At 52.7% G+C, this 24,791-nt stretch overlaps 8 protein-coding genes and 1 non-coding gene across 9 annotated transcripts; 5 read left to right on the top strand and 4 right to left on the bottom strand.

Moving 5' to 3' along the window:
- Positions 1–77: 77 nt before the first annotated feature.
- On the top strand, positions 78–1,364 carry J4E87_003858 (uncharacterized protein; the record flags this gene model as incomplete). Its single annotated transcript, XM_049375482.1, is given in 3 exon segments — positions 78–81; positions 97–498; positions 574–1,364. 3 exon segments carry the CDS (start codon positions 78–80, stop codon positions 1,362–1,364), a joined length of 1,197 nt encoding a protein of 398 aa, XP_049234467.1.
- Positions 1,365–2,682: 1,318 nt separating this feature from the next.
- J4E87_003857 (uncharacterized protein) lies at positions 2,683–4,524 on the top strand (the record flags this gene model as incomplete). Its single annotated transcript, XM_049375481.1, has 1 exon — positions 2,683–4,524. One exon carries the CDS (start codon positions 2,683–2,685, stop codon positions 4,522–4,524), a length of 1,842 nt encoding a protein of 613 aa, XP_049234466.1.
- A 484-nt stretch (positions 4,525–5,008) lies between these two features.
- On the bottom strand, positions 5,009–5,641 carry J4E87_003856 (uncharacterized protein; the record flags this gene model as incomplete). The annotated part of the gene is made up of 4 exons (XM_049375480.1): positions 5,009–5,235; positions 5,332–5,430; positions 5,529–5,544; positions 5,636–5,641. The coding sequence occupies 4 exons, from the start codon at positions 5,639–5,641 to the stop codon at positions 5,009–5,011; spliced, it is 348 nt and encodes a 115-aa protein (XP_049234465.1).
- Positions 5,642–8,688: 3,047 nt separating this feature from the next.
- J4E87_003855 lies at positions 8,689–8,778 on the top strand. The gene has a single exon. It is a non-coding gene; the product is annotated as a tRNA-Thr (tRNA).
- Positions 8,779–9,300: 522 nt separating this feature from the next.
- J4E87_003854 (uncharacterized protein) lies at positions 9,301–12,393 on the bottom strand (the record flags this gene model as incomplete). Its single annotated transcript, XM_049375479.1, has 2 exons — positions 9,301–10,494; positions 10,555–12,393. The coding sequence occupies 2 exons, from the start codon at positions 12,391–12,393 to the stop codon at positions 9,301–9,303; spliced, it is 3,033 nt and encodes a 1,010-aa protein (XP_049234464.1).
- A 275-nt stretch (positions 12,394–12,668) lies between these two features.
- On the top strand, positions 12,669–13,181 carry RPB10 (DNA-directed RNA polymerase II subunit L; the record flags this gene model as incomplete). Its single annotated transcript, XM_049375478.1, has 4 exons — positions 12,669–12,704; positions 12,755–12,813; positions 12,936–13,022; positions 13,130–13,181. 4 exons carry the CDS (start codon positions 12,669–12,671, stop codon positions 13,179–13,181), a joined length of 234 nt encoding a protein of 77 aa, XP_049234463.1.
- Positions 13,182–13,441: 260 nt separating this feature from the next.
- On the bottom strand, positions 13,442–15,204 carry J4E87_003852 (uncharacterized protein; the record flags this gene model as incomplete). Its single annotated transcript, XM_049375477.1, has 3 exons — positions 13,442–14,981; positions 15,042–15,081; positions 15,141–15,204. The coding sequence occupies 3 exons, from the start codon at positions 15,202–15,204 to the stop codon at positions 13,442–13,444; spliced, it is 1,644 nt and encodes a 547-aa protein (XP_049234462.1).
- A 1,331-nt stretch (positions 15,205–16,535) lies between these two features.
- On the top strand, positions 16,536–18,476 carry J4E87_003851 (uncharacterized protein; the record flags this gene model as incomplete). Its single annotated transcript, XM_049375476.1, has 3 exons — positions 16,536–16,614; positions 16,666–16,797; positions 16,846–18,476. The coding sequence occupies 3 exons, from the start codon at positions 16,536–16,538 to the stop codon at positions 18,474–18,476; spliced, it is 1,842 nt and encodes a 613-aa protein (XP_049234461.1).
- A 2,398-nt stretch (positions 18,477–20,874) lies between these two features.
- J4E87_003850 (uncharacterized protein) lies at positions 20,875–24,592 on the bottom strand (the record flags this gene model as incomplete). Its single annotated transcript, XM_049375475.1, has 8 exons — positions 20,875–20,895; positions 20,950–22,395; positions 22,448–22,597; positions 23,699–23,709; positions 23,790–23,853; positions 23,902–24,263; positions 24,317–24,451; positions 24,499–24,592. The coding sequence occupies 8 exons, from the start codon at positions 24,590–24,592 to the stop codon at positions 20,875–20,877; spliced, it is 2,283 nt and encodes a 760-aa protein (XP_049234460.1).
- Positions 24,593–24,791: the final 199 nt, after the last annotated feature.

Here is a 24,791-nt window from a genome sequence, read left to right as displayed (position 1 = left end):
ACCAGTCGCTTCCTGACACCTGAACAACCAACACAATCGCTCGAACATGTCGGTCGAACGTCAACGCCAACCGTACAATGCGTCGGCGACGATCAGATGAGCTGCCGCGGTTCGTAGACGAAGCTAAATCTCCCTCGTTCCGCCTGCGACGCCGCCACGCGTACTACTTCCTCGGCTTCTTCCTTATCTGCTGGATCCTCTATCCATCGCGCAAGACGACACCTCATACTGGAGATACTATCAGGGTCAATTGGTCGAATTATGCGTACAGCGTGTACGCGACCGACAGCACCCAACTATGCCACGCCGTGATGGTCCTGGACGCGCTCGCTCGATTCGGTAGCAAGGCAGACCGCGTCCTCTTCTACCCGGAGTTTTGGGACACAAAAGTAGACAGCGCTCAGGACCGAGACAGTCAACTACTCAACTTAGCGCGCGATGTATACAAGGCAAAGCTTCATCCTATCAGGCTGCTTGAGGTAGCAGGCCGTACAGAAGGTATGCGTTGCGCAAGTGCCCATTCGCCCGGCACATGAAGCGAGACTCTACAAGCACATGGCTGACTGTTCTCAGGTGACTGGGTATGGGACAAGACCGTCACGAAGCTCATGGCCTTTGGCCTAGAGTACTACGACCGCGTAATCGCTTTGGAGTCGCAGATCACGCTCCTCGACGCTCTCGATGAGCTCTTCCTCCTCCCTCAGACGCCGATAGCGATGGCACGGGCATACTGGACGGATAGCAAACCGTGGCCATTGTCGACGACGCTCATGGTAGTCAAGCCTAGCCTCGACGAGCTTGCGAAGTTCAAGAACCGCATGGAAGGGGGTGGTGATAGCATGTTGGTCGAAATGCACAGATATGACATGGAGATCCTCAACGAACGCTTTGAGGAGAGCGCGCTAGTACTTCCACATCGACCTTACGCCCTTCGTACGGCAGAGTTCAGGCGCCACAATCATTCCGAGTATCTGGGCAGCGCTGATGAGCCATGGGACGCTGAGAAGGTCTACAAGGAGGGGAAGATCATCCAGTTCAGCGACCTGCCGCTGCCTCCCCCATCAGTCATGTGGTCAGAACAGGCGTTAGAGGAGATGCAGCCCGATTGTGGGGGCAGCCCCGAGGGAACCTGCGCTGAGAGACGGATATGGAAGGGCTTATATGAGGATTTCAGAAAGAGGCGGAAGGACGTTTGCAAGTTGCTCAGTGTGGCAGCACCGGACTGGACTAAGATCAAAAGCGAGCTTCATCACGAGGTTGTGACTGGGTCTGGTAGTGTTGCGCCGGTAGGTGAGGCTGCGTCTGCGCCTGCGTCTGGTTCTGGTTCTACTCCTGCTCCTGGTGCACCTTCACATGAGAAATAGCCAGCCATCAACATCAGCAAACCCGTGTACCTGCATGTTGTCTTACATTTGGCTCTCGCGTACGGCCCGATTGTAGTGTTCGCCAGCCTATGCCGAGGAAAATCTGAAACTGGTGAGCAAACGGTGCACAGTTATGCAATGGTATGGCGGATAGGTATGGTAGCGTCATCTTGGAGGAGACGGTAGCAGTGCCGCCAGCCGTGGCTGTCGCATCAGGGCGCAAGCTGAAGCTTATTTGATTGCTAGAAATAAAAGCGTCATGATTGGTACACTGAAACAGCCCATGACTACAGGCTTAGACAAGTGACCACATTGTCTCCACGCACCAACAACGCAGATTGAGTGATAAGACATGTCGACAGCCGATTGCTGTGCCTCATGCATCAGCCCGCACAGGCTCGCAGCTCCGAAGGAAGAAGGACGGCGCCACGCGTTCGCGGATCCACCAAAACCTCCGAAGCGCCACCCTTCCAAGTCGTCGCTGCATTCCTCACGACAACCATGACCACCACTGCACTCGTATATGAGACTGTTACACCAGACTTCCCACATGCACACTCACCCCGGAATGTCAAGCCAAATTTGTCGCAACAGAAAGAGCAGGTCATGGTAACACGAGGCAAGCATGTTGGGGTACCAGCCGTTTGTTTTAGCGCGGATTCCGAGAGCTCCATTCGCGGTCGGGTGGTGGGGAACCCACTTTTACTCTAGCCTCCTGCTCGGGGGCCGTCACGCCAACCCCAGCACTCGGTGCAGGTTGTCAGCGTGCAGGGTTACCATGGCTATATTCCAAGGCGTGGACACAGAACGTAGTATCGAACCTGGGGGCGCACACTTCGTATATGCTCCCAAGGATGAGCAAAGCAGGTGGGGTACGTTGCAACACGGCAGCAGCCACAAGAGAAATGCGGTACGGATGCGAGCGCGGGGGCGGCGCGGTCTGGTGAGAGCGGGAATGGGTTGCAGCAGAGGCTGTCGAGAGCTCGCATATGCAGCAAGGCTGAGCAACTAACTGGCCCTGATATATCAGCTAAGGGGCACTTCCCGGTTAGTGCACCGCCCAGTCGCTGATCTGTGAGCTTGGGATGCGAATAGCCTAACCAGGATGGCAAAGCTGAATTACTCGATGCGAAATTGATAGACATCCTCCTTCCCTCCCTCACGTTGTGAATTTACTTCGGAGTACACCATCAACGCTGTTCGTCGTCACCACTCATGGTTGTTGGCCATTTATAACAACAACATAAGAACCCACTCACTTCCCGCAGTCGTTGCTCCCACTCTCATTACAAAGTAGCATCCTGACAGCTGAATAACCATGCGCGATTTCATCTTGGCCTCCGTGGTCACAGCCTCAGCCTTGTTCGCCAGACAAGCTGAAGCTGTCGCCGCAAACCCTCTCCCGAAACCCACAAACATTACCTGGGGCGACTCTGGCTGCTTCTCTTTCGGATCTGTCGCTCTCGATGCGCCGGACCATGAGGTGCTCTCCGCTGCGTTCGACCGCGTTACTAAGACCATCGCGGAGCTGAAGTGGATTCCGCAAGCCACCGAAGCCTCGGTCACATTGTTTCAGCCTTTTCCAACCCCAACCGCTGCTTCAAGAAAGCGCAAGAGGCAGTACAGTGCACCACCCGGAAATTGCACAAGCACAATCACCAAGGTCAAAATTGACGTCTCGAATGCCCACGCTGAGCTTCAACATGGTGTAGATGAATCCTACACGCTCGACGTCGCAGCTGGCTCGGATACTGTCGATATCACTGCTGGAACTGTCTACGGCGCCCTCCACGCTCTCACCACGCTCCAGCAGATTGTGATCAACGATGGCTCAGGTAAGATGATCATCGAACAACCCGTCGCTGTCAAGGATGCGCCACTCTATCCGGTGCGCGGTATCATGATCGATACAGGCCGCAACTTCATTACCAAGGCCAAAATCTTTGAACAAATCGACGGAATGGCTCTTTCGAAGCTCAATGTTCTACACTGGCATCTCATCGATTCGCAGTCCTGGGCCGTAGAAATCAATGCGTATCCCGAGATGACTGAGGACGCCTACTCAGCCAACGAAATTTTCACGCAAGACATGCTGAAGGAAGTCATCGCCTACGCCTCCGCACGCGGCGTACGCATCATTCCGGAAATTGATATGCCAGGACACGCCAGCTCCGGCTGGGCGCAAATCGACGAGTCCCTACTTACATGCCAACACAGCTGGTGGTCAAACGACAACTACGCACTGCACACAGGCGTAGAGCCCAACCCAGGTCAACTTGATATTCTTAACAACAAGACCTACGAGGTTACAGCCAAAGTGTACAAGGAAATGACACAGGTCTTCCCAGACAACTGGTTCCACATTGGTGGTGACGAGCTCTTTGCAAACTGCAACAACTTCTCCACTGCAGCCCTCGCATTCTTCAACAGCGGCAAATCAATGGGCGACCTCTACCAAGTCTGGGTTGATCGCGCAATCCCCAACTTTCGTGCACAAGCCAACAAGACTTTCGTCATGTGGGAAGACGTCAAGCTTTCCGCTGACGTGGCCGCTACAGGTGTCGTACCCAAAGACGTCGTCCTACAAGCTTGGAACAACGGTCTCGACCACATCAGCAATCTTACCGGACAGGGCTACCGCGTCATTGTTTCCAGCTCCGATTTCATGTACCTGGACTGTGGATACGGAGGCTGGGTCGGCAACGACCAGAGGTACAATGTCATGGTCAACCCCAATGCGACAGACGGTTCAGCGAACTTCAACTGGGGCGGCGGCGGTGGCTCCTGGTGCGCACCATACAAGACATGGCAGCGCATCTACGACTATGACTTCACTCTCAACCTCACAGACACCCAAAAGGCGCTTGTACAAGGCGCCATCGCGCCTCTCTGGTCCGAGCAAGTCGACTCAGTCGTCATTTCTCAGAAGATGTGGCCGCGCGCTGCTGCGCTTGCCGAACTTGTCTGGAGTGGAAACAGGGATGACAATGGCAACAAGAGGACCACAGAACTGACGCAGCGTATTCTCAACTTCAGGGAGTATCTTGTTGCGACCGGTGTACAGGCTAGTCCGCTGATGCCCAAGTACTGTCTTCAGCATCCACATGAGTGTGACCTGAATCTCGATCAGACCGTATTGCACGAAAATCCCGCTGTCTGAGAGGTGGGGCGTCCTTCTTTTTAGCATCAGGATGGTGTTCAATTTTTCGTTCTTCGTTCTATGGGTAGGGATTTCAGAAGATGGGTAGAAAGTTTTTGGTGAAGAGGAAGATGAAGGGTCGAGACACGTTTGCGTCTTCGTACATACCCACTTTGACTTCGAATACACGTCGTTATTCTACGTACCCGTGTCCGCATGTGCAACTGCTTCGCGTTATGAAATGCGAGATGTGGTCTATGAGACCTTTATATATGTCATTAAAGGGTGCTGGGGAAATTTGACGTAATAGAAGTTTGCTATTAAGTGGTTATTGCCAACCAGGTCATGAAATACCTTAACTCCGTTGCGCATTCATCTCGTGGACACAGGATGTCTACTGCCCCTGCAGCACCATCACTTCTTCTGCAAAGGCGTTCATAATCTTCAGGTGCCAATTTGACTTGCCCGACTTAGTTTCTTTCCATTTGCCTCCGCCATTACATCCTTACGGCGACTTGAGATCCTTGGCTGCAAGCACCTCATTCGCAGCTGCCATCTCGGGACTGGTAATCTCCTTCTTGCCTAGCGTGTGCGGGTCGGAGGATTCGTCTGAACTGCCAAACGGCTTCTTCACTGCGTCTTTGAGTTTGTCGGTCGTGGTCTTGTGGAGCGAGTTATCATTGTCGTCAGTGGATGTAGAGGTGGACGTCGATGTCTCTGGAGCAATTGGCTCTGTAGGAACGTGTTAGCTTGTTTGTTGAGTGTCTACACGAGTGGGCCTAGTAGGCCATATAATCGAACAGGATGATGGAGTAGAGAGACACGAACCTTGGAATTGAAGGTCGATGTTGTCATGCGAGGGTGCGGTGCTGTCGACAGAAGGGGAGGTGGTGCTGGTAGCCCCTGGAAGCCCATCCGTAGGAGGCTCTACAAGTTGTTAGCATACATAGGTATACGCGCTTGTTCATCGCCAAACTAATAGCAACGAGACCGTTGAAGAATAGCGCAAGACTGGATAAACACACCCTGGAATTGTGCCGACTGGTTGCTAGTAGCCATGGTTGATGTGATTGGTTAGGTAGAATTTGATCGACAAACTATGAAATTCGAGTGATGTTTTGGCGCATCGGACTTGCATCCGCGGGGAGGCTGGCATCGTGATATACAACAAGCTCGCGCTACGTCACCGGCTGACAGTGCGTGCCGTGGCTGTCGCGTGCCCAGATGATTGGGAGTGGCCGAGGCGCAGCCGCCCCACTTATCCCGCCTTCTAGCGCTCCAGACCCTGACTGAACCCTGAACATCAGCACGGTTTGGGCCAAGTGCTCGTCAGAGGCGGGCTATCGAGATCTAGAAAGGGACCTCGGGATCTGGATTTCTTTATGCGGAAAGAGGAGGATGTCTGGCAGGATTATTTGATAGCCTTGGCTAGGGCTAGACGGCGTTCTAGATGATCCGGATCGTATGGAGCCCGTTCTCGTAGCGGAGACAAGGCAGACGAGCTTTTGTTTCTTCGTCCAACTCCACCAGCAACTGGTCTCTGCCTTGATGCGAGCTAGCCTCGACAAACCCTATCCTCTCAAACAACTTTCTTTCCTCATTAACAAGCCTTACCATTAAGCAAGAGACCGGATCCCTTTCTTTCGGTTTACCAGGCACGTCTCGCTGTAATTGATATGGCATGAAGAAGAGATTGCCGCTCGCGCTGTCATCGCTGAATGCAGTCTCGGTGACCAGGGGAGTGTCAAAGTGTAGCGAAGGAAAATCTCGCCAAGTCTCCTGACCGTTCACCTCGTTTGAACAAACCAATGCTCCGTCGACTACCACGGCCATATTTACGGGTGGACAATCGAATTGTTCACCTGCCCTATACACATGGACCTTTGGGCACAGTTTCATGGGCTTTAGTGAGCCACGCAAGTCCAACCATCCACTCGTCACTGCACCGGTTATATCTTCCGTCGCGTACTGGAGAGAAACATCCTTGACTTGCACTAAACACTCTTCTTCTGAGCAATCCCTAAACCCTATACGTCCATCAAGAGAAGCCCAGCTCCATGTAGGTGCTCTGTATACCTGAGGTCGGGAGGTACGTGGATCAGTCAGGGTTATCCAAAATAGATGCGTTCCGAGACTCTTGCGCCACATGCCAGCGACGTAAGTGTCCCCAGTGTGAGGCATTATATGTTTGGCGATACCGGAAAGCGCTATTAGCTTATCGCTTGGTACTGACAAATCCATATTTGTATAGTGACCAAGGACCTGCCGATACCAGAAACTTAGATAGAAGTCCGCGGCGTTTGAGGCCTTTATTTGCCAGAGCTTCTTCATGTCATGACCTTGGCTTACACGTGATGAAATCCCCTCTGGGGACGTTTCACAAGCGCCAAGTTCCCGACACTCCCAGAATAGCTGATAGCGACAAAAGTGAAGGACCCGTGGCGCGAGAAGCCTCTCCTGGAAAACCCATCCCCTGCTATTAAGCTTTGCATCCAGTACGTGACGTTTCCACAAAATATCTTCGTGCAAGACATAATCCGCGGGTTGGGTATCCGGGTCCGCACGGCTAGTTTCAGCCTTAAAGCTGACGGTCCCGCAGAACTGAGGCTGACGGAACCGAAAAAGGCCTTCAGTGCTGTCGCTGGCATCCGCTGCAGACAGATTACAATAGGAATTGAAATAGACTTTGTCCATCAGGCTAGCTTCACGGTACCAGTCCTGGTGTTCAGTTTCACCCTGGATAATGCAAAGGCTGTCCACCCATAGATACCGAATTCCAAGTCTTTTGGCTGCTTCTACTGCTTCTCGGAATGTTCTTGGTAGATCATCGATTTGGTATACTGGACAATGGCTTTTCGCCATTGCAGTGGTCAGCTGTATCAGCTTTGCGCTTCCCCAGCAATGACTGAGGGTGGCGTAGGGGCCCGACGGCGGCGTTTCTGCTGTATGTATGAGCCATACACAGCTGATCTCACTGTTGCAGTGTCCTAGATCTAACAGTCGCGTCGGATACCAGGAGTTCCTGTCGTTACTTGCGTTGCAGTCTCTGTGGTTTTGACTACAATCTTGCAGCCATTTGGCAGCCACCTGGAAGGACGCATCTGAGCCTGTATTGTCAGTGGTGACACGGCCCAGTGGTGGTAATTCCGGGCTGCGTATGTAATCTGTGGTAACTTAGTTTCTGCCGGATTGTAAACGGCTAATCAACGTACCGATCTTTCTTTGTAGCGAAAAAGGGCTATGTTTTGGATACAACCTTGGAAAGTTTGGCAAGTCGTACCTTACACAGAAGCTAACTCCGTTGGTTCGGTATTGCGGAGTCATAACTATCTTAGTGACCCACGAAGACTCGGCGCCGGTATCGTCCACTAAGACTCCATCATGAGTTCGTGGTTGCGTGGCATGAAAGTATTCCTGTTCAGCCTTCGATAACCGACTCCAGACCAACACACATATATAGCATCCATTGGCTACCGACCTGAAAAGTGAGTCTCGTGTACGATGATGAAGTTCCTGATAACGAAGACATTAGTGTTGCTTCTTTTCAAGACTCATAATGTATATTGCTTGTCAGACTTACGCTGAAGCTTCTCAGGCCCACGCTGAAATCATATTCGACCTCTGGGTCATGCTTTGACTCGGCGTTCTTTGAAAACCACCATAGTATGCGATACTGCGATAACGACTTTCTACAGAGCTCACAGAACATTGCGAGTTCACTGGGGGTCTGAAAACGGTGCTTGTAGCGCTTCTGTAGTTGCCTATATCTCGTAGAAGAGGAAACTGCAGGTTTGCGGCGTGGTCACCCCACCTTCCATTGCTCCATCTTCGTAAGTCTGCCTTATCGAGCACACATATGAGAAGAAAGACGCGTAAACACGACTTCGTTTCCAACGAAGAGCTTGGATGTGAGCATAATACGAGTTTGTTTAGTGGCATGAAGGTTTCGATTGATTCAATGGTTGATTTCCGAGGTCGTGTTGCAATGCTCGAGACGCCATACCCAGACCAGCATTAGCAGCGGAACCCCCAACCGAGCTTGCTTGAAAGATACGTAACCCCGCTGCGGCATTGCCCCACCATCAAATCGTTCGCAGCTGATGCATTCAGCCACCTGGCACATCCTCTAAACTCACAAACGTATGGTTATATTTTTTGTAATTTTCAATTTCGTCAACCACATCCGCCCGTTTAGCACAGTGGTACTGCGTCGCACTCGTAACGCAGCATATGTTCGATATGCGAAGATCCACGGTTCGATTCCGTGAACGGGCAACCCTCATTGTTTTTGAGGTTTGCAATGCCTGGTACATCGTGATGCATCCTCCGATTTGTTTTTGCGTACCCCTAGAGTAGTCAGCAATCGATTTTTTTTTAGACAAAACAGGTTCGCGTAGGCTCCATGGTGCTCGGCAATACCGTCGAAACAACTGGACTCAAGAATGGTGTGCTACGCAGAGGGAAAGGATGAAAGCGGCAGTCGGAAGCATGGAGGTGTGGCGGTGAGGCGAGCGCGGCTGCGGCCACGCTCAGGGGCGCTGGCTAGTCGAAGGTGGAAGAGGCATGCGTATTTAGGTACAGCTTTTGGGAAAAGAAGAGAAAATGTGTAGTCAAAGTTTGCTACCAAAGTCATTCTGCTTTCTCATGCAGTGTCACGACTCTTCGTGCACCTATCCGACGGGCCTCGTCCTCATGATTATGTGCTAGCTGCACCGAACGCATCAGTACACTCGGCATGAACAAACGCATCTCAATGTCGTGGTATTTTATCAAGACTATAGTACAGCAATACAGCTCCTATGCTGCTGCCTTTTGCGGCTTCCCGCCAATCAGCGCCAAAATGTTATCGAACAGACCCTGCGGTGGCGGAGGGACTGAGCCGTCATGCAGCACATTCTGCAGATCCTGCATATTGAAAACATGCTCGTCGCGCTCAATGTCTTGAGTAAGATCTCCAGAAACCAAGAAGTTCGCCAAAGGTCTACCGGCCTCTTCTTCTTCGTCTACTGGGTAGGCGATGGACCGCCTGCCGACGTGTTCCTCTGGCGGGGGAGTCGGCAGCTGTAACGATCCAGCGCTAGGAGTGATTGTCCTGAAGTACGATCTAGAGTCAAGAACAACGTAGCCACCGCTTGTTCGGGACGCGAGTCCGAGCGTGATGCTGAAACATGTATCTTTCCAAATTGCCTTCTGGTGCTCTGGACTGTGGATGGAGATCCTCGACGAAGTCCTCTTCTCGAATTGAGGAAGTGAGACGGCGAATGTACCATCGACTTCGTTGCAAGCTAGTCGAACGAGCGGTACGCGCTCCAGCCGTCCGATGCCAGGGGTTTCTATCGGGGCACTGTACGCGAGTGCGTCCGAAACCATGTCCCAGACAGTGATCGCATCAGCAACCACTACCAGATGTTGTCCAACAAATCCAAGGCCAGAAAGAGCTGTGACATCGATCTCTGTAAGTGATCGTCGAATGGTTGCAGAGTGAGTGTCGATCAGGTGCGTGACACCAGCATCTTCATCCAAATCCCAAGAGATTGAGACAGCAAGGACGGAGCCATCGGATGAGAAGGCTAGTCGGGAAGTGCGCGGTGGTAAAGATTGTTGCGAGCCTTCGGTAATGTCGAGCTTGTCATTGATCTCAACTGCTCGATCGAGTGACCAGGTGACTAGACCTTCCTGTTGAGCCCCACGAACGATGACTCCGTCGCGTGATCGTGTCTTGGGCCTCCAGATCCGTACGACATGGTCTTCACCAACAGTCGCGAAGCCCGGAGCAGCAGGATCAGCGACAAGATGGAAAACTCGTCCGTTGCCGCATACGTCCTCGAAGAAGTGTGGAGCGTCGATGCGAGTTTCCAGCTTCCATTGCGCACTGGTCTTGTCGCGTCGCCAGATCTTGAGGTAGACTTCACGACGATTTAGACGTTCTTGCTCGTTGAATTCTGGAATGCCTTCATTCAGATAGCGAGCATCTGATTGTGGCGGAACCCACTGCGAAAGGAGTAGAAGTCAGTGTGTGTGTCAAATGCGTCTTGTGCAGTTAGAACTTACCTCATCGATTGTGGCAAGCCATTCTCCATCGTGGCTGACTTGAATGTGCATGACTGTGGGTTCTTTGATCTGACCTCCATCTGGCGCGACATTTGGTTCAGTCGCGTTGTTGCGAGTGAGTGCCTGGCGCCCTTTAGCACGTTCGTTCGCGATATCATAAGTCTGTAAGTATGGCTCAGGCTTAAGACCTTCCTTCCGACGAGGTTGTGATGAAGGTACGGAAAAGAAGACTTCGGCTGGATTGGCTGGATTTACAGCCATGGGTACCGCATCAAAGAGGCCATGATACTTGCCAGACTTGGTGTCCTTAGGCTGTTGTTCGAAGTCGATTCGACGCGATTGGATGCCGATGATGTTCGTGCGGGCCTCGAGCTCGGTGGTAGAAAGAACGATGACGGAGTTGTTGGCCAGTGTCAATGCATAGGCTGAACCAGTAGGAGATACTACAACATTCTCAATAGCTGCAGAAAGATGAGGTAGGTGTTGAGGTTGTCCTGTGGCAAGCTGCCATATCGTAAGGACAGTCTCGTCGCCACCTGAGATGATGTAGTTGCCGTCCAAAGACCACTTGACAGACCCTACCGCGTCCCTGTGCCAATGGAGTCTCTTGGGCCTGAAGCTCGCGGCGTTGTCCGCTCCTTCCTTGTTGCTCTTCTCAATCGCAGCAAATGAGGCCAGAATGTCTTCAAAGAGAAGAATCACGCCAGTATCCTCACCAACAGCAATGTCCAGTACATCTCTTTGGTTACCGTTGTCTTGTTGCTCGCGGTGGTAAACGCTGAACGTGGTGATCTGCTTCGAGAACTTGAACTCGCGCCAAACATACTCAAAGTCCTCAAGAGCCGTCTTGCTGGCCTTTGCGCGCTTTCCAACGACGATAGAGTCAGTTGTAGCAGCTACAACATATTTGCCTTGTAAAAGCACCTGGAGACCGCGGATCGCAGAGCTTGCACCCAGCACTTGCTTGACTTCCTTCAGTTCCCGGGATTCTTGGCGCCGAGTACGAAGGACGCGCACACTGATGGTATGGCGGCCTTCATCAACATCATGACAGTATACGAGGTCATCGTCGGCCTTGGCCTTGGAATCAGACCCAGGTGGGGAAATGACCGTCATGTGCTGGACTGTGGCACCAATGTTCCAACGGCCAGCCGTCTTGCCAGCCACCCAGTTCCACAGTATTATATGCCCGTTCGAGTACGCGGCGTACACGAGGTGAGGGTTCGCGGGTGATAGGGCATACGTTGTGAGGTTTCCTGTGTCGTCTTGGGAGAGCGTGTTGACAAGCAACGAGGTTTCGGTGGCATATACGCGTAGCGAATTGGAGTCGGCTATTATCAGATACTTTTCGTCGGGAGAGAAGACAGGATCGGCTGGTATGAACCATCCACCTTGAACTCGTGAGGAAATCCATCTCTCTGTCTTCTTGTTCTTTCTCTTCTTTACTATGGCTTCTGTCGCGGTGCCTGTCACTTCAGCCTCCGTAATTCCATCGCGGTCTTGTCTGTTCTTTTCCTTTCGCTCCTTCTTGTCCTTCTTTTTCAGCGCAGACTTGGATAGTCCTGACTTGGCGAGCTTGCCATTGACTTCAGCCGGCTTCGTTGGGGTGTCGGTCGTCGCATCTTGGATCGCGCCGTTCGTTATCGGGGTTGCAGCCGATTGCTTCTTTGGCGTAGGCGTGCTCGTGGATTTGGGTACTGCATTGGTCGCGCCGTTTACAGGTTCGCCGTTGCGACCGTCAAGTTGCGCGGCGGCATCGCTCTTTCTCTGCTTCTTGGCCTTCTTCTGCGCCGCAGCTTCCTCGGCCTTCCTCTTCAGTTGTGGAGTCGCATCCGCCATACTGGCTGATTCTTGGTGGTGTTGGCGTGAGAAACCACGAATGTGGGCGACTGTCGTAGAGTGTCTGGAGCCGACATGTCGAAGGCTTCGAACTTTTTTGATGGACCTTGGCCCAAGCTTTTCACCGCCCGCGTCGCTAGCGCGCCCGCAACTTTCTTTGGCGTCCACCACGTCCAACACCGCGAGAACCTCACCTTAACTTTACGCGCTCTCATAGCTACTGGGCTGTCGTCGCATAATCTCCCACATCACACCGAAACTCCGGAAACCCCAAGATGATTGTTCCTATCCGTTGCTTTTCTTGCGGAAAGGTAATAGGCATACTCTCCAGCTCATGCGCGCACCCACTCACAATGTTCAGGTCACCGGCGACCTATGGGAGAAGTACATGACCATCCTTAGCGAAGGAAAGGAAGAAGCGTAAGAAGCCTTTTCGGGATTGTATTCGCGCGCGCGCCTGCCCTCTAACCAAAGCCGACCACCTTTTGCTACTCCAAGTCTTATATAGCAGCAAGACCTTCACTAATACGTCTTCCATCTAGTGAGGCCCTCGACGAGATCGGTCTTCAACGCTACTGCTGCCGCCGCATGATTCTCACCCACGTCGATCTGATCGAAAAGCTCCTCAAGTACGTGCCCGCTGCCGATGCCGACAAGGTGTTGCGTCGCCAGAAGGAAGAGGAGAAGAGGCGATTGCGGTGATTACGTCCCGGACAGGGGCTGACACTTATCACAGGTACAACGCCAGCGAACGAGAACAAGCCCGCGCCGCTCGCGGCGGACGATAGTCAAAGGACGATACGAACAGAGAATCTGGAGTTTGGGAAGGCATACTTTATCATGGCAAGGCGTTATTCGGGCGAAAGCATATTGGGTTGCACTAGATCTCATTTCACCCACAATCTGGAGGTTTGTGAGATCAGGCAGTGCTTGAGTATAGTGAGAGCCGCGGGCCCGTCTTGGAATTTGGTCGACGCGTAGGGCATATGTACAAAACGCGCAGTCTCAACATCTACCACTTGGACCGATAACAGAGCCTCACTTCTGATCATTCCTCACACTTCTTACCCTCACTGCCCCAGTGCTCCTCCACCCACTCGGTCATAATATCTGTAAAGCTCTTCTCGTTGTCAAACGCCTCAGTATCCTCCAGCCCTCTTTTTGCCCCCAGGTACTCGAGCGCCAGCAATATCCATTTCTCAATAAACTGATTATACATGAGATCAATGGTCTCTGGCTCCACGTCTGTCTCTGATTGGTCGAAACCGACAGCTGACTGAATACAGTTCGGAACATTGTAGAAAGCGATGGGCTCGTGGATCGTATCATCGCCGTCTGCCCCAGCATCGTCCTTGGTGGTGTAACCTGGGAACGGTTGTGGCCCATCGATGCCATGGAGAGGTGCCTGGCCTTCGGGGAGTTTAGCGAAGGCGAAGTCAGATGTAAGCAGATGTGGTCGAGACCGCGCTGCCGAAACCTCTGGTGGCTGCAGGAATGCATTGCTCTCCATCATGGCCAACATAATGGGACCCTCATTGTTTAGTAATTTGAGCACCTGACTAGCGGCCTTGTAAGGTACATCCTTGATGTATCGGATCCCACTGGTGAACGGAGAGACCAGGAACTTTGTGTCCTTGGTGAAAGCTCCCTTGAAGATGTCAAAGCGGATAGCGCCAGTGTTGGTAATCACAAATGCCTTCTTTCCACCCTGGATGCCATCAGACTTTTCAATAGTCTGCGGCAGCAGTTGCCCCTCGATCCAGGTAAAGATACTCTCGTTGTGCGGGTATGGGCGACGGCTGATCCAAAGATCTTGTGGAGCACAGCCGTATACTTTGCCCAGCCCAAGAGACGCTCTGGCATCACCAATCGCCTTGGAGACCTTCTTACCGTGATCGGTCGCGAACTCTTTGGCGTCTTTTCCGCTGTGGTGACGCAGCGAATAAAGATTGTTGTCAATGTATCGACGGGAGAAGGTGAGCTTTGGACTCTGAGCTAGAGGCGTTGCGTCTTTGGTACCGCCAGTACTGAGACCGTCAATAGACATGAAGCCGAGCGTCTCCATATATCGCCCACTTTCAAGAGCGACAGCTTTGTTATCAAAGATCTTGTAGTCGCGGATGTGGCTATGACCTCCGAAGAACTGGATGGGCGTATCCCAATGCATCGACCGTATAGTAGAGAACAAAAGCGCATATTCTTCGGAACGGATGTCAACATGGCCAAAGACGATGATCAAGTCGATGTCCTGGCTTTTAAGGGCTTCTGTGAACCACTCCTCGTGCACTGTGTCCTCAACCCTCTGAACGACAGTGTTGTTTGCGTTGCCCGTGAAATCGAATAGGAATCCGAAGGCCAGGATGCGTATACCTTGGTTTTTAGTAGTGAATCTTTTGAAGCGGGGTGCGAGTGGCTCCCGCTTCCCAGTCTCGGGGTTGTAGATGTCTAGATTGGAGGCCAAGTAGTTTCCTTTGAAGTCGGGAACCGTGTGGAAGTATTCGCCCTCAGCAGTGTTTGCTTTGTACAACTCATGGTTGCCTGAGCATATCAGATCGATGTTCTGTTCTTTGGCGATCTCGTAGGTAAACCTAGATGTTGGTGTGGGAAGTCAGTACTCATCTCACCTGCATTTTGAAGGGAGTACTAACTTTCCACGAGGCTTTGAGGAGTCGTAGATGGCGTTTCCTTCTGCAGGGGGAAACATGAGATTAGTATACATATCATACGCATCTTTACACCCAACTCACCAACACGGTCTCCAGTATCGATGAGCAGCAAGTCTGAGCCATCCGCATCTGCTTTCTCACGCATGTGCTTTGCAAAAGAGACATAGTCGCCCCAATCAGAAGAGAAAGACGCCTCTTGGAGATGGCCGCCCCACCACCCATGCACATCGGTAGTATGCAGGAAGTTGAGCTGTGCCCACGGTAGGTCGCGCAGAGGAGCCGCTTTAGGACGCGGCGCTTCAGGTTGCACACAGGATGCCGCTTTGAGAAGGGCAAAAACAACAAGGGATTTGTGAAACATGGTGAAAGACATGGCGCTGTACTACCCGTCCCCGTCGCAAATGAGGTTGTCTCAAGCAACCATCAAGGTACTGGCGATGCTGGAACGTAGTCTGATGACAACCTTGGAAAAGACAAAGGTCGAGATGGAACGCGCAGGAGCAGGAAGCGAAACGAAAGCAGCAAAGTGGTTGCAGCGGTGATGAACAGGTGATGTTGGATGTTGCGGTCAGTGAGTCGATAGCCAGCCACCCGGGCCCGCTTTTAGCCTAGTAGTAGCACCAAAAGGTAAGGCATGATGCATCCGCCGCCCGCGACGACGCCAGCAAGCTGCAAAAACGTGCAAAAAGATAATGTCAGCGGTGGGATTCGAACCCACGCAGGTTGCCCTATGAGAAACCTCTTGAGAGTGCGTCTTCCGGAGAAGACAAGCTTTCGCTTGAGTCACACGCCATAACCACTATCGGATGTTAGATGGGAAGATGTCAGGAGCTGGGAGAAATGCTTACCTCGGCCACGCTGACTGATTCGATGACAAATTTTCAACATAGACATTATATATCGCAGAATCTTCTTTGAGCTCTAGCTGCATGCTGTGGGGTGGCCGACATCCCCTTGTCTTGAAGTGTGTAAGCTCAGCAACCATTTCCGTATAACATGAACCAGACCCATTCTGGATATCCACACTGTGTAGATTACATAAGAACAACGTACGTGTGAGCGGTACAGCTTCTCGGTCAGCCGTGGTTCATAAGACGGCCACGAGTGAAGGTCGCCGACACCGAGGATCGACACAGTGACGTGCTGAAAACAGGAGACAAAACAGCAAAAGGCTTGCAGTGGTAACGAGACATGTGATATTAAATGTTACGAACGAGTGTCGGACGGTCAGTCAGTCGATGGTAGCCAGGCTGCCTAGGTAGCCAATCAGGCAGTGACGTACGCGGTGAATGGTTGACGGGCCGTGGCTGCAGCGAGCTGGTCCATGTGAAGTCTAGCGCCAGCCTTGCTAAATGCAGTTCAACATTTTTCTATGTACACGACAACACCAGCCACCTCACAACAACTTCCAATCCAAACACTTTTACGCGCATCAACCTTCGTTCGTGTCGCCAACTCTCGTTTGTGTCGCGCGCAATGGCTAGAGCTTCCCGTTCTGCGAGCGCAAAGCCCGCTGAGAAGAAAGACGCCAAAGATGTCAAGGTGAACGGCACCCGTACGTCACGTCCACCCACAGTAACCATGCTATCGCTGACAAACCTCGCAGTCCCACGAAGAGGCGCGAAGAAAGCCGAAGACGCGCCTGTCGCCAACGGCATAGCTGAGGAAGCCGAGGAAACTGAGGACGTCGAGATGGCCGACGAAGACACCAACGAAGTTGAGGCAGCTCCACCGAAGCGTAAGCTCAACGCGTCCGAAATAAGGTCAACCGCTAAGAAGACAGCAGCTGCTGGACGCAGTCGCGCAAAGAAGACAGAGACTCCTGCACCTGAACCCGCGGCCGCGCCTAAGAAGACGACCAAGCGCAAGAAGGACGATGAAAGCGAACCGGAGGTCGAAGACGCGCCTGCTCCCGCCGTGAAGAAGCCCAAGGTAGCGAAAGCTGCCCCCAAGACTGCCCCGAAAGCAGCAGCGAAAGCCGCCCCGAAAGCCGCGTCAAAGACCGCAACGCCAGAGCCCGAAGCCGCGAAGGTCGATCCGGCTCTGATCCCGAACCCCAAGGGCCCGCGTCGCAACAAGGGCAAGAAGACTGAGATCAACGAGATCCGCTACACGGAACCTCTGAAGGTTTTTGTCTTTGGTGAAGGCTCTTCTGGCGAGCTCGGCTTCGGCGCCACAAGCAAGGCCATCGACGTGAAGCGGCCGCGCTACAACGAGCCTCTGTCCAACTTGAACGTTGTCAAGATTGCTACTGGCGGCATGCACGTTGTCGCACTCACAAAAGACAACAAAATCCTGACATGGGGTGTCAACGACAACAATGCCCTTGGACGCGACACGTCGAACGCACCCGTCAAGATGCGTGATCTAGACGCGGACGACTCTGACTCCGACTCTGAGGATGAGACCGGCGGCTTGAACGACGCTGAGGCCACACCAACGCCCGTACCATCCGAGTTCTTCCCTGAAGACACCACCTTTGTCGACGTCGCTGCCGGCGATAGCTGCTCTTTCGCACTTACTACTGAGGGCGCGGTCTATGGATGGGGCACATTCCGAAAGAACGAAGGTATCATGGGTTTCGAACGCGACAATCATACAGCGCCTCGACCCGTCTACATCGACAGCATAAAGAAGGTCATTCAGCTCGTGTGTGGTACCAACCACGTCTACGCCCTGGACAAGGACCACCACGTATATGCTTGGGGCAACGGCCAGCAAAACCAGCTTGGACGCCGTGTCACTGAGCGCAATCTCATCCAAGGTTTGCAGCCCAACAAGATTGGTTTCCACGACTCTTCCATCAAGAAGCACAGCCAACGCATAACACACATCGCATCCGGCGACTACCACGGTCTTGCCATCGCAGAAGATGGGCACGTCTGGGGCTGGGGTGCGAACAACTACTGTGAGACTGGTTACACCAAGAATGCTGGTGCAGATGATGCTAGCGTTCTCCAACCCAAGATCATACACAGTTTGGAAGGCAAGGGCGTCCAATCATTGGCAGGAGGCTCGCATCACAACTTGGCCATCACCAAGGATGGACAGGTGCTAGTCTGGGGTCGCTGCGACGGCTCACAGACTGGTCTTCCTCCGTCCCAGCTTGATGCAGAGACGGATGAGCACAAGGTTCTCAAGAACAACGGCAAGGCGAAGATCGTCGTGCAGCCGACACCGCTTCCCGACCTCAAGAACATTGTCGCTGGTGCATGCGGTCCTGATCACTCCATCGTCGTTGACAAGGACGGCAAGGCTTACTCGTGGGGTTTCTCGGTCAACTTCCAAACGGGTCAGGGTACCGACGACGACATTGAGGTCCCTACCTTGATCGACAACACCGCTGTACGTGAGACGAAGCTTACATGGGCTGGTTGCGGTGGTCAATACAGTATCCTGGCAAGCAAGAAGGAATAGGCTGTCCAGCCTTCATCTCAGCTTGACGCTGGGAATATTGATGGTAGCAACTCTTCATCAGGATGCTTTCCATTTTTTCACATTTAGTTGTTGTGTTTCACTTTTGGGACATTCAGACCAGCATTCACGGCGTTCTAATCTTTCACGGGTCGTTTTGGGATAGCGAATATCTGATTCTGCACACGGGGTTATCCAACGTATTCATTGCGCGGCTGAGGGTTAGGCCTTGGAAAACGACATGGCTATAGTAGAAGGCGTAGATTGGGAGGAAGGCTCAGCCGTGCTTGTGAATAACTTGTAATAGTACGATGCCATGCTATCTTTCAAAACGACTTCCTGTACATATATGCGGTGATATCTCGTATCTCAGAAACCTTGCGCAGACATGTTGTGCCATGAGACGAAAGACGTAGGGAAGGCTCATGATGGACTGTTGAAAGACGGACCCTTACATAAGCAACCGATGACGCTCGACCCTTCTTAGCCAAAAAACATCATCACCAATGTCCAAAGCGCATCGATAGCAACCCCGCAACAGCCCAATTCTACGATCGCAAACTCCGTACGCCCTCCGCAGATAAATACCCAGACTATTCGAGACTGACGGATTGTGCAGCGTCTCACCCGTCTCCGCAACGATGCCACCCAAGCAGATGACAGGCAAGGGCCGTACCCTCAACGAGCCCAGCTTCGCGTCCAGCACCATCTCAGCGTTTACGAGCAAGGATAACAGGAGTATCGTTACTGCCGCGGGAATGTTCGCTGTAAGTCGCCCTGGGTTCTCGAAAATATCAGATGAAGGATAGAGCACGATAGAGAAGGAAAACAGAGGCAAGGGCAAATGCTAATGACCGCGTGTAGATTGGCGTAACCTTTTTGCACAGCAGCTGGGCCGAGATCCTACTTCCCGCGTAAACCCGAATCGATCTCATACAAGGAGACAATGCGCCAGCGCCAGGCGAACGAGTTAGGCGGAAATGCGAGTAGCCATCGCAGGGCAACGAACGATTCTCGACGCCATGTACAAAGAAGCAAACTCTGGTTTGAGGAAGAGCGTTGAAAAAGAAGGCGTTCAGGCACGAAAGCACACATACCAGTAGTGTGAAACAATATCCCCAAAGTCTTCTCTAAAAACGGTCTTATAACGATCTTGTAACATCATGTATAACAATGACGAGAACACGGCTACATACTCTGTCCTTTCTGTTTGTCATTGCAGTGCTTTCAATTAGACTTTTGGCAGTTCGTCTCACCACCTCACATCTTTCGCCATCAGTCATCGCAGTACGTCACTGCTCTCTCCACACAAAGATCCGAAACACCATGCGCGTCACCCGCACCGACGCGTATGAAGGTTCTGTAACCCACACAACTGGAACATACCAAGCACTGTCTTGCTGTCACAGAAATGCTTAGCAAAATAGACTTTTCGGATTGAACCGCATCGTGTTCGTCTTTTCTTCTTTCTTCCTTTTCACGTCTTCCGAGACGCAGTATCAGCTTGGCTCGAGTTTCACTTCGCCTTATTGAGCTTTTCCTCAACTTCCTTTACGAGTACTAACGTTATTGGCGAGAATACGCGCGTCGGCTGTTGAGTTTGACATAACGGTGTGTGACGTCCTTTCTTTTGCACGATGGCGAGATCGGAGACGCGGATTTGTTATTTGCCGTCCGGATTTCCCGCGGGTTTGTCACGAGCTGTTTCGGGCGCGTAATCGGACGTATCGGAAGCACACGCGTGGCGTACGCACATACGTCGTGGTGAACAAGTTGGTGGACGTTATCGTTTGGCTATCGTGAAGTGTGCCTTGGCGCTCATGAGCTGTCTGTTGTCATTGCACGCGCCAGTCAGTTCGCCGAGACAGGCTTTGGGTTTATTGGCAAGTTGCAACAACGACGGTGATTCGTACTCGGTAGATTACTTTCATACGGCACGGTGGCGTCAAGGACTAGTTAGTCTGCGGCGCAGCGAAAGTAACTTGAATGGTAGTTTGAAAACCTGGTTGTTGGTACTTCCACGCGCTGGTGGCGCATGCAGAAGGCCTAAACTGCGTGGTAGCTATCTACTGCACGTACTCCGGGTACCAATGCACGTATTTACACGATATCACATTGCGGCGGAAACAATTGTTGGTGGAAGTTCTTCATTCGTAAGGTTCGATTACGCCTTTCATACATGCAAAGCCGACTCTAATAGCGGATCAACAGTCCGGCTGTGAAAAAAGAGTGTACAGGTGTTTATGCATGCCAGCAAAAACCAGCAATTATGCTCGCTACAAATACAGCAAGATCGAGCGCTGTCAAAGCAAGTACGCCGAAGCAATCAATATGCGTTCGCGAGGATGAAAGGAAATGTAATGTGGATCGTAATAATGCGTGATGCTGGGGTATCTCTAGTCTATACTTCTCTAACCCAAACCTGATAAAGTAGTTAGTACGTAGTCTTGAAGCTGAAAGTGCACGATGAACTTACCTCCATCTTGGCCATATCGCTGCCTTCCTTCCTTGCAACACTCTTCGCCGTCTGGATGGCCATGTCAAGATCGTCCTGGTCGGCCATGGTGATCATGTCGCCATCGTCTTTGAACTCCACCTTGAACTTATTTCGTACACCGAACTTCTCCCGAATCTGTTGCCAGAATTCAGTGATTAATTGATCAGAACTGATAAAGACGTAACGTGTGTCGCTAGAGTGGACCTTCACTCTGACTTTGCTGCCTGCACCGCGGGTGCTACCACCAGATCTGGCGGAGCGGGCGGGAGATCGTCTTCTGGATTTTGTGCGAGACATCATCTCGAATTCGGCGTCATCAAGATCACTGCCATCGTAGTCGTCTTCGTCTTCTTCTTCGATGTAAGCCGGTCGCCTGCTCTGTTTTGAGCGAGCGTATGCCCCGCGGCTCCCACGAGAAGGCGGGTAGGGGTCATTGTCGTAGTAGTCGTCAATGATATCATCGTCAGACCCACGGCGACGTGGCCTGTAGTCACGGTCTCGCTGGTCTCGCTGGTCTCGTTGATCCCGCTGATCACGTTGCCCTCGGTCTCGCATTGACTCTGAACGACTTGGTGGTGGACGTTCAGAGGCGGAGCGCTGTGTTGGCTGGCGACGAGGCGGCTCGTTGTTGCTTTGCTGATCAAAGGCAGCTCGTCCAAGGTTCAGAGGCTGAGGCTTAGGGCCACCGCCTCGTACGGATTGCGCGCGGCTCATGGGAGCATCGGCGGCAGGTCTCCGCTCTCCACCAGATCTCCTGTCACCAGACCTTCTGTCTGCCTCCGGTGGCGGTGTGGGTGGGAACATGTTACGGTTCATTGGTGGTTCTGACTGCTGGCGTGCTCTGCTCTGAAGTTCTGGCTTGACAAGGTTGGTCGCCGCGTACGAGATCTTATCCTCAGTTCTGTCATCTTTTGCGGCCTGGCCTCCCTTCTTGATTTCGGCGCCAGCGAAGCCAGTAAAGGCATTGGCCCGGTCTGAAGCAGCGACCAGGCGGGCTTTTCCAAGATAGTCCTTTGTCTTCAGGTTCTTGACCTTGGCTTCGTTGGGACGGTAGACAATGCCGACGGGAATGGAGAAGACAGTGTAGCCTTCTGCTTCCTCCCGAATAGCCTCGTCGATCACATCATGGTCGGGCACCACTTTCTCCTTGGCTGCGAAAGACAGATCCTGTAGACCGGCGTCTCTTTGCTGGAGGTAGATGTAGCAAAGACCGCGATTGAACAGTACCTCGCAGGAGTATAGCTTGAACTTGAGACCCAATTGTTCGTAATCGATGTTGTTGTTTCCGCGTAGGTAGAGGAGTGTGTCGTTGAAGTTGGCGAGGGCTTCCTCGAAGTCGCCCATAAGGAAGTTTGACACACCCTGCTGGAAATATGCCACTGCGAGGTACTGGTCCAGACGCACAGCGCGCTGGTAGCAGTCGACCTGTGTAGCCATCAGTACGTGCTCCTACTACTGGAGCCATTGCCCAACTTACCGCCTTCTCATGCTCGCCGAGTGTGGCATGGATTACGCCGCAGTTGAACAGAATCTTGGACGTATCGGAGATTGTGTCAAAGACCTTCAATGCGACGTCGAACTCATTGTTGTCGTAGCTGGCGAGGGCTGCCACCCAGGTTTCGATTTCCTACCCCACCTATCAGTAATTGAACTCGGCAGGAGCGGCGACGCGCGGGAGGAAGGAGCGCACCTGCTTCAGAGACATGACGAGTGATCTTCACTTGTTACCCGGCAGTATGGTGTCGTCAAGCCTCAAGGTAGTGCCTTTCCTAGCACTCCACCGTTGGACGAGGGGTCGTGTTCCTTCTCACGCGCAAACTTCCGGATGTGTTCGTCTCAATTCCACCAGATTACAGAGTAGCCGCCGGGGCTTGTGGGTGTGCGCGACGTGGTGAATTAGTGTCCAGTAGGTGTGTGTGTCGCTATTAAGTCGTCGAGGTACACCAAGATGCGGTGGGTTGCGCGGGGGAGTTAACGATCGTACAGGTGTGGGAATTAAGGCACAGTTGGGAAACCGGGAGAGAGAGGAGGAGGTTTCGAGGGCAATGCTCGGAAGAGACAGGGACACGGTGGGAATTTGGCGGGCGGTTGCAGGAGGGCTACCGGTGGGGAGACCAATTCTGAGGTCCAGCGCGTTTGAGAGACAAGCCTTGGCCGACACGGTACCCGGCACCGTGATTGGATCCCTGCACCGTGAAGCCCGAGAGCCACAGCGCTACGCGCCTGTCCAAGACGCCTCAACCCGGCCGACTCGAGCATGACACCACCGTCCTGCGATGCTCCGAGAGCCTAGCGATTCTCCCAAGCGCCTCTGCAGTCCCCATAGCCTCGCGCCGTGAGGCTCACTGCCAGCAACCCACCGCGGCGCACATCGGACTGCTGGCCCCCTGCGATCATCGAGTGATGGCGTTTGAGGTCTGTAACGTGCAAATCCGCCGACTGAGACAGCCACGTGACGCAGCCTCTCCGCAGCCACTCATCCCGTCGCCTGGCGTTTTCAGGCATGAACGCATGACGATTCCAGGCCTCGCAAAGTCCGTGTTCGCGCAGTCTTAGTTTCGGCCTAGATTTCAAGGTGCAAGCCCTATCTCTCGTCACCAAACCAACACGGCATTTCGACGGCACTTTATTACTTGGTCTATCTTGGTGTCTCTTGAACTCATAGCATACCGCGATCGCGCTGCTCTTCCCTCTCCTGCCAGACCGTCTTGCCAGAACATGAACATACCGTCTTGTCGTCTGCACAACCGTTAGCACATACGCACGCGAAGAGTACCACACGCCATGCGCAGAACACGTGGGGTACCAAGAGCACTCACTGTCCCAAACACCAGCGCTACGTGCGATGACACCCACTAGCGTATCCGGATCGTTCTTGTCAAACTGTGCAAGGTCAGAGTAGATCTCAGATCAACTAGCGGTTTCGCATACCTTGCCGTCTTGCTCTCGCGCAACTACGATGCTACGTCCGATCATCTCCCAGATGTGGATGGGCTTGTCCAGGAACACAGATCCGACTCCACCCTTTCCTACCTGGATGGTTCCAAAGATGCCCCGACACGGCTTGTCTTCCTTTTTGGCCTTGAGATACTCCCAGATGGCGCCGGTAGATTCTGGTCCGTCGGATATGTCGCCAGATTCGCGAACTGTAGCCTGGTACGTTCCAGGCGACAATCCCCTTATGCTCAGATCGATGATAGTCATACTCGGAGCTACTTCAACCATGCGCACTAATCCTCGAACTTTGTTCTCTACATTAGGTGCGTGCGATTCTAAGATGCATACTGCGGCGCCTGTTCGGACGTTAGAATCGACGCACATGCCGACTCTTCAAGATGGAGCATACTGTCTGATCTTCCAGATCCTCTTAGAATTGCATCACGGCCAGTTGCTTGAATAGCTTCAACAATGGCCGACGGCGCTGCTGTGCCCTCGACAGATACCAGTTGATCTTTAAGGTTGGCAGTGATTTTGTTGACACCTACATGCTGTTAGAAGCCGGATGACGTGCATCGGGATCAGTCGTACCACTCAATTGCTGGAGGGAGCCTTCGATGTCGTTGATGCACGACTGGCAGGTCATAGGCACCGCGAAGATGGTTTCAAACGACGGGACAGTCATGTTGAAAATTGTGAATTCGAGTGTAATGTTGTTTGAAACCCTGTGCTATTGGTAGAATGGTCAAGTTGTGAGCATGCCACTTCGCCTTTGGGACGCTTTGAAATCGAGGCCCCACCTAACCATGGTGTGGCGCAGGGCGGGCGGCCGTCCCCGGGCCATATTTTATCGCCAATCCACGTTGGATCCCAGGCTTGGCATC

This window comes from Alternaria ethzedia (assembly GCF_023757985.1).
Source record: "Alternaria ethzedia strain BMP 0044 chromosome Unknown scaffold_7, whole genome shotgun sequence".
Classification (NCBI taxonomy): Eukaryota; Fungi; Ascomycota; class Dothideomycetes; order Pleosporales; family Pleosporaceae; genus Alternaria; species Alternaria ethzedia.
Note: the sequence above shows the minus strand (reverse complement) of the source record. Positions and strands in the feature narration are given on the sequence as shown.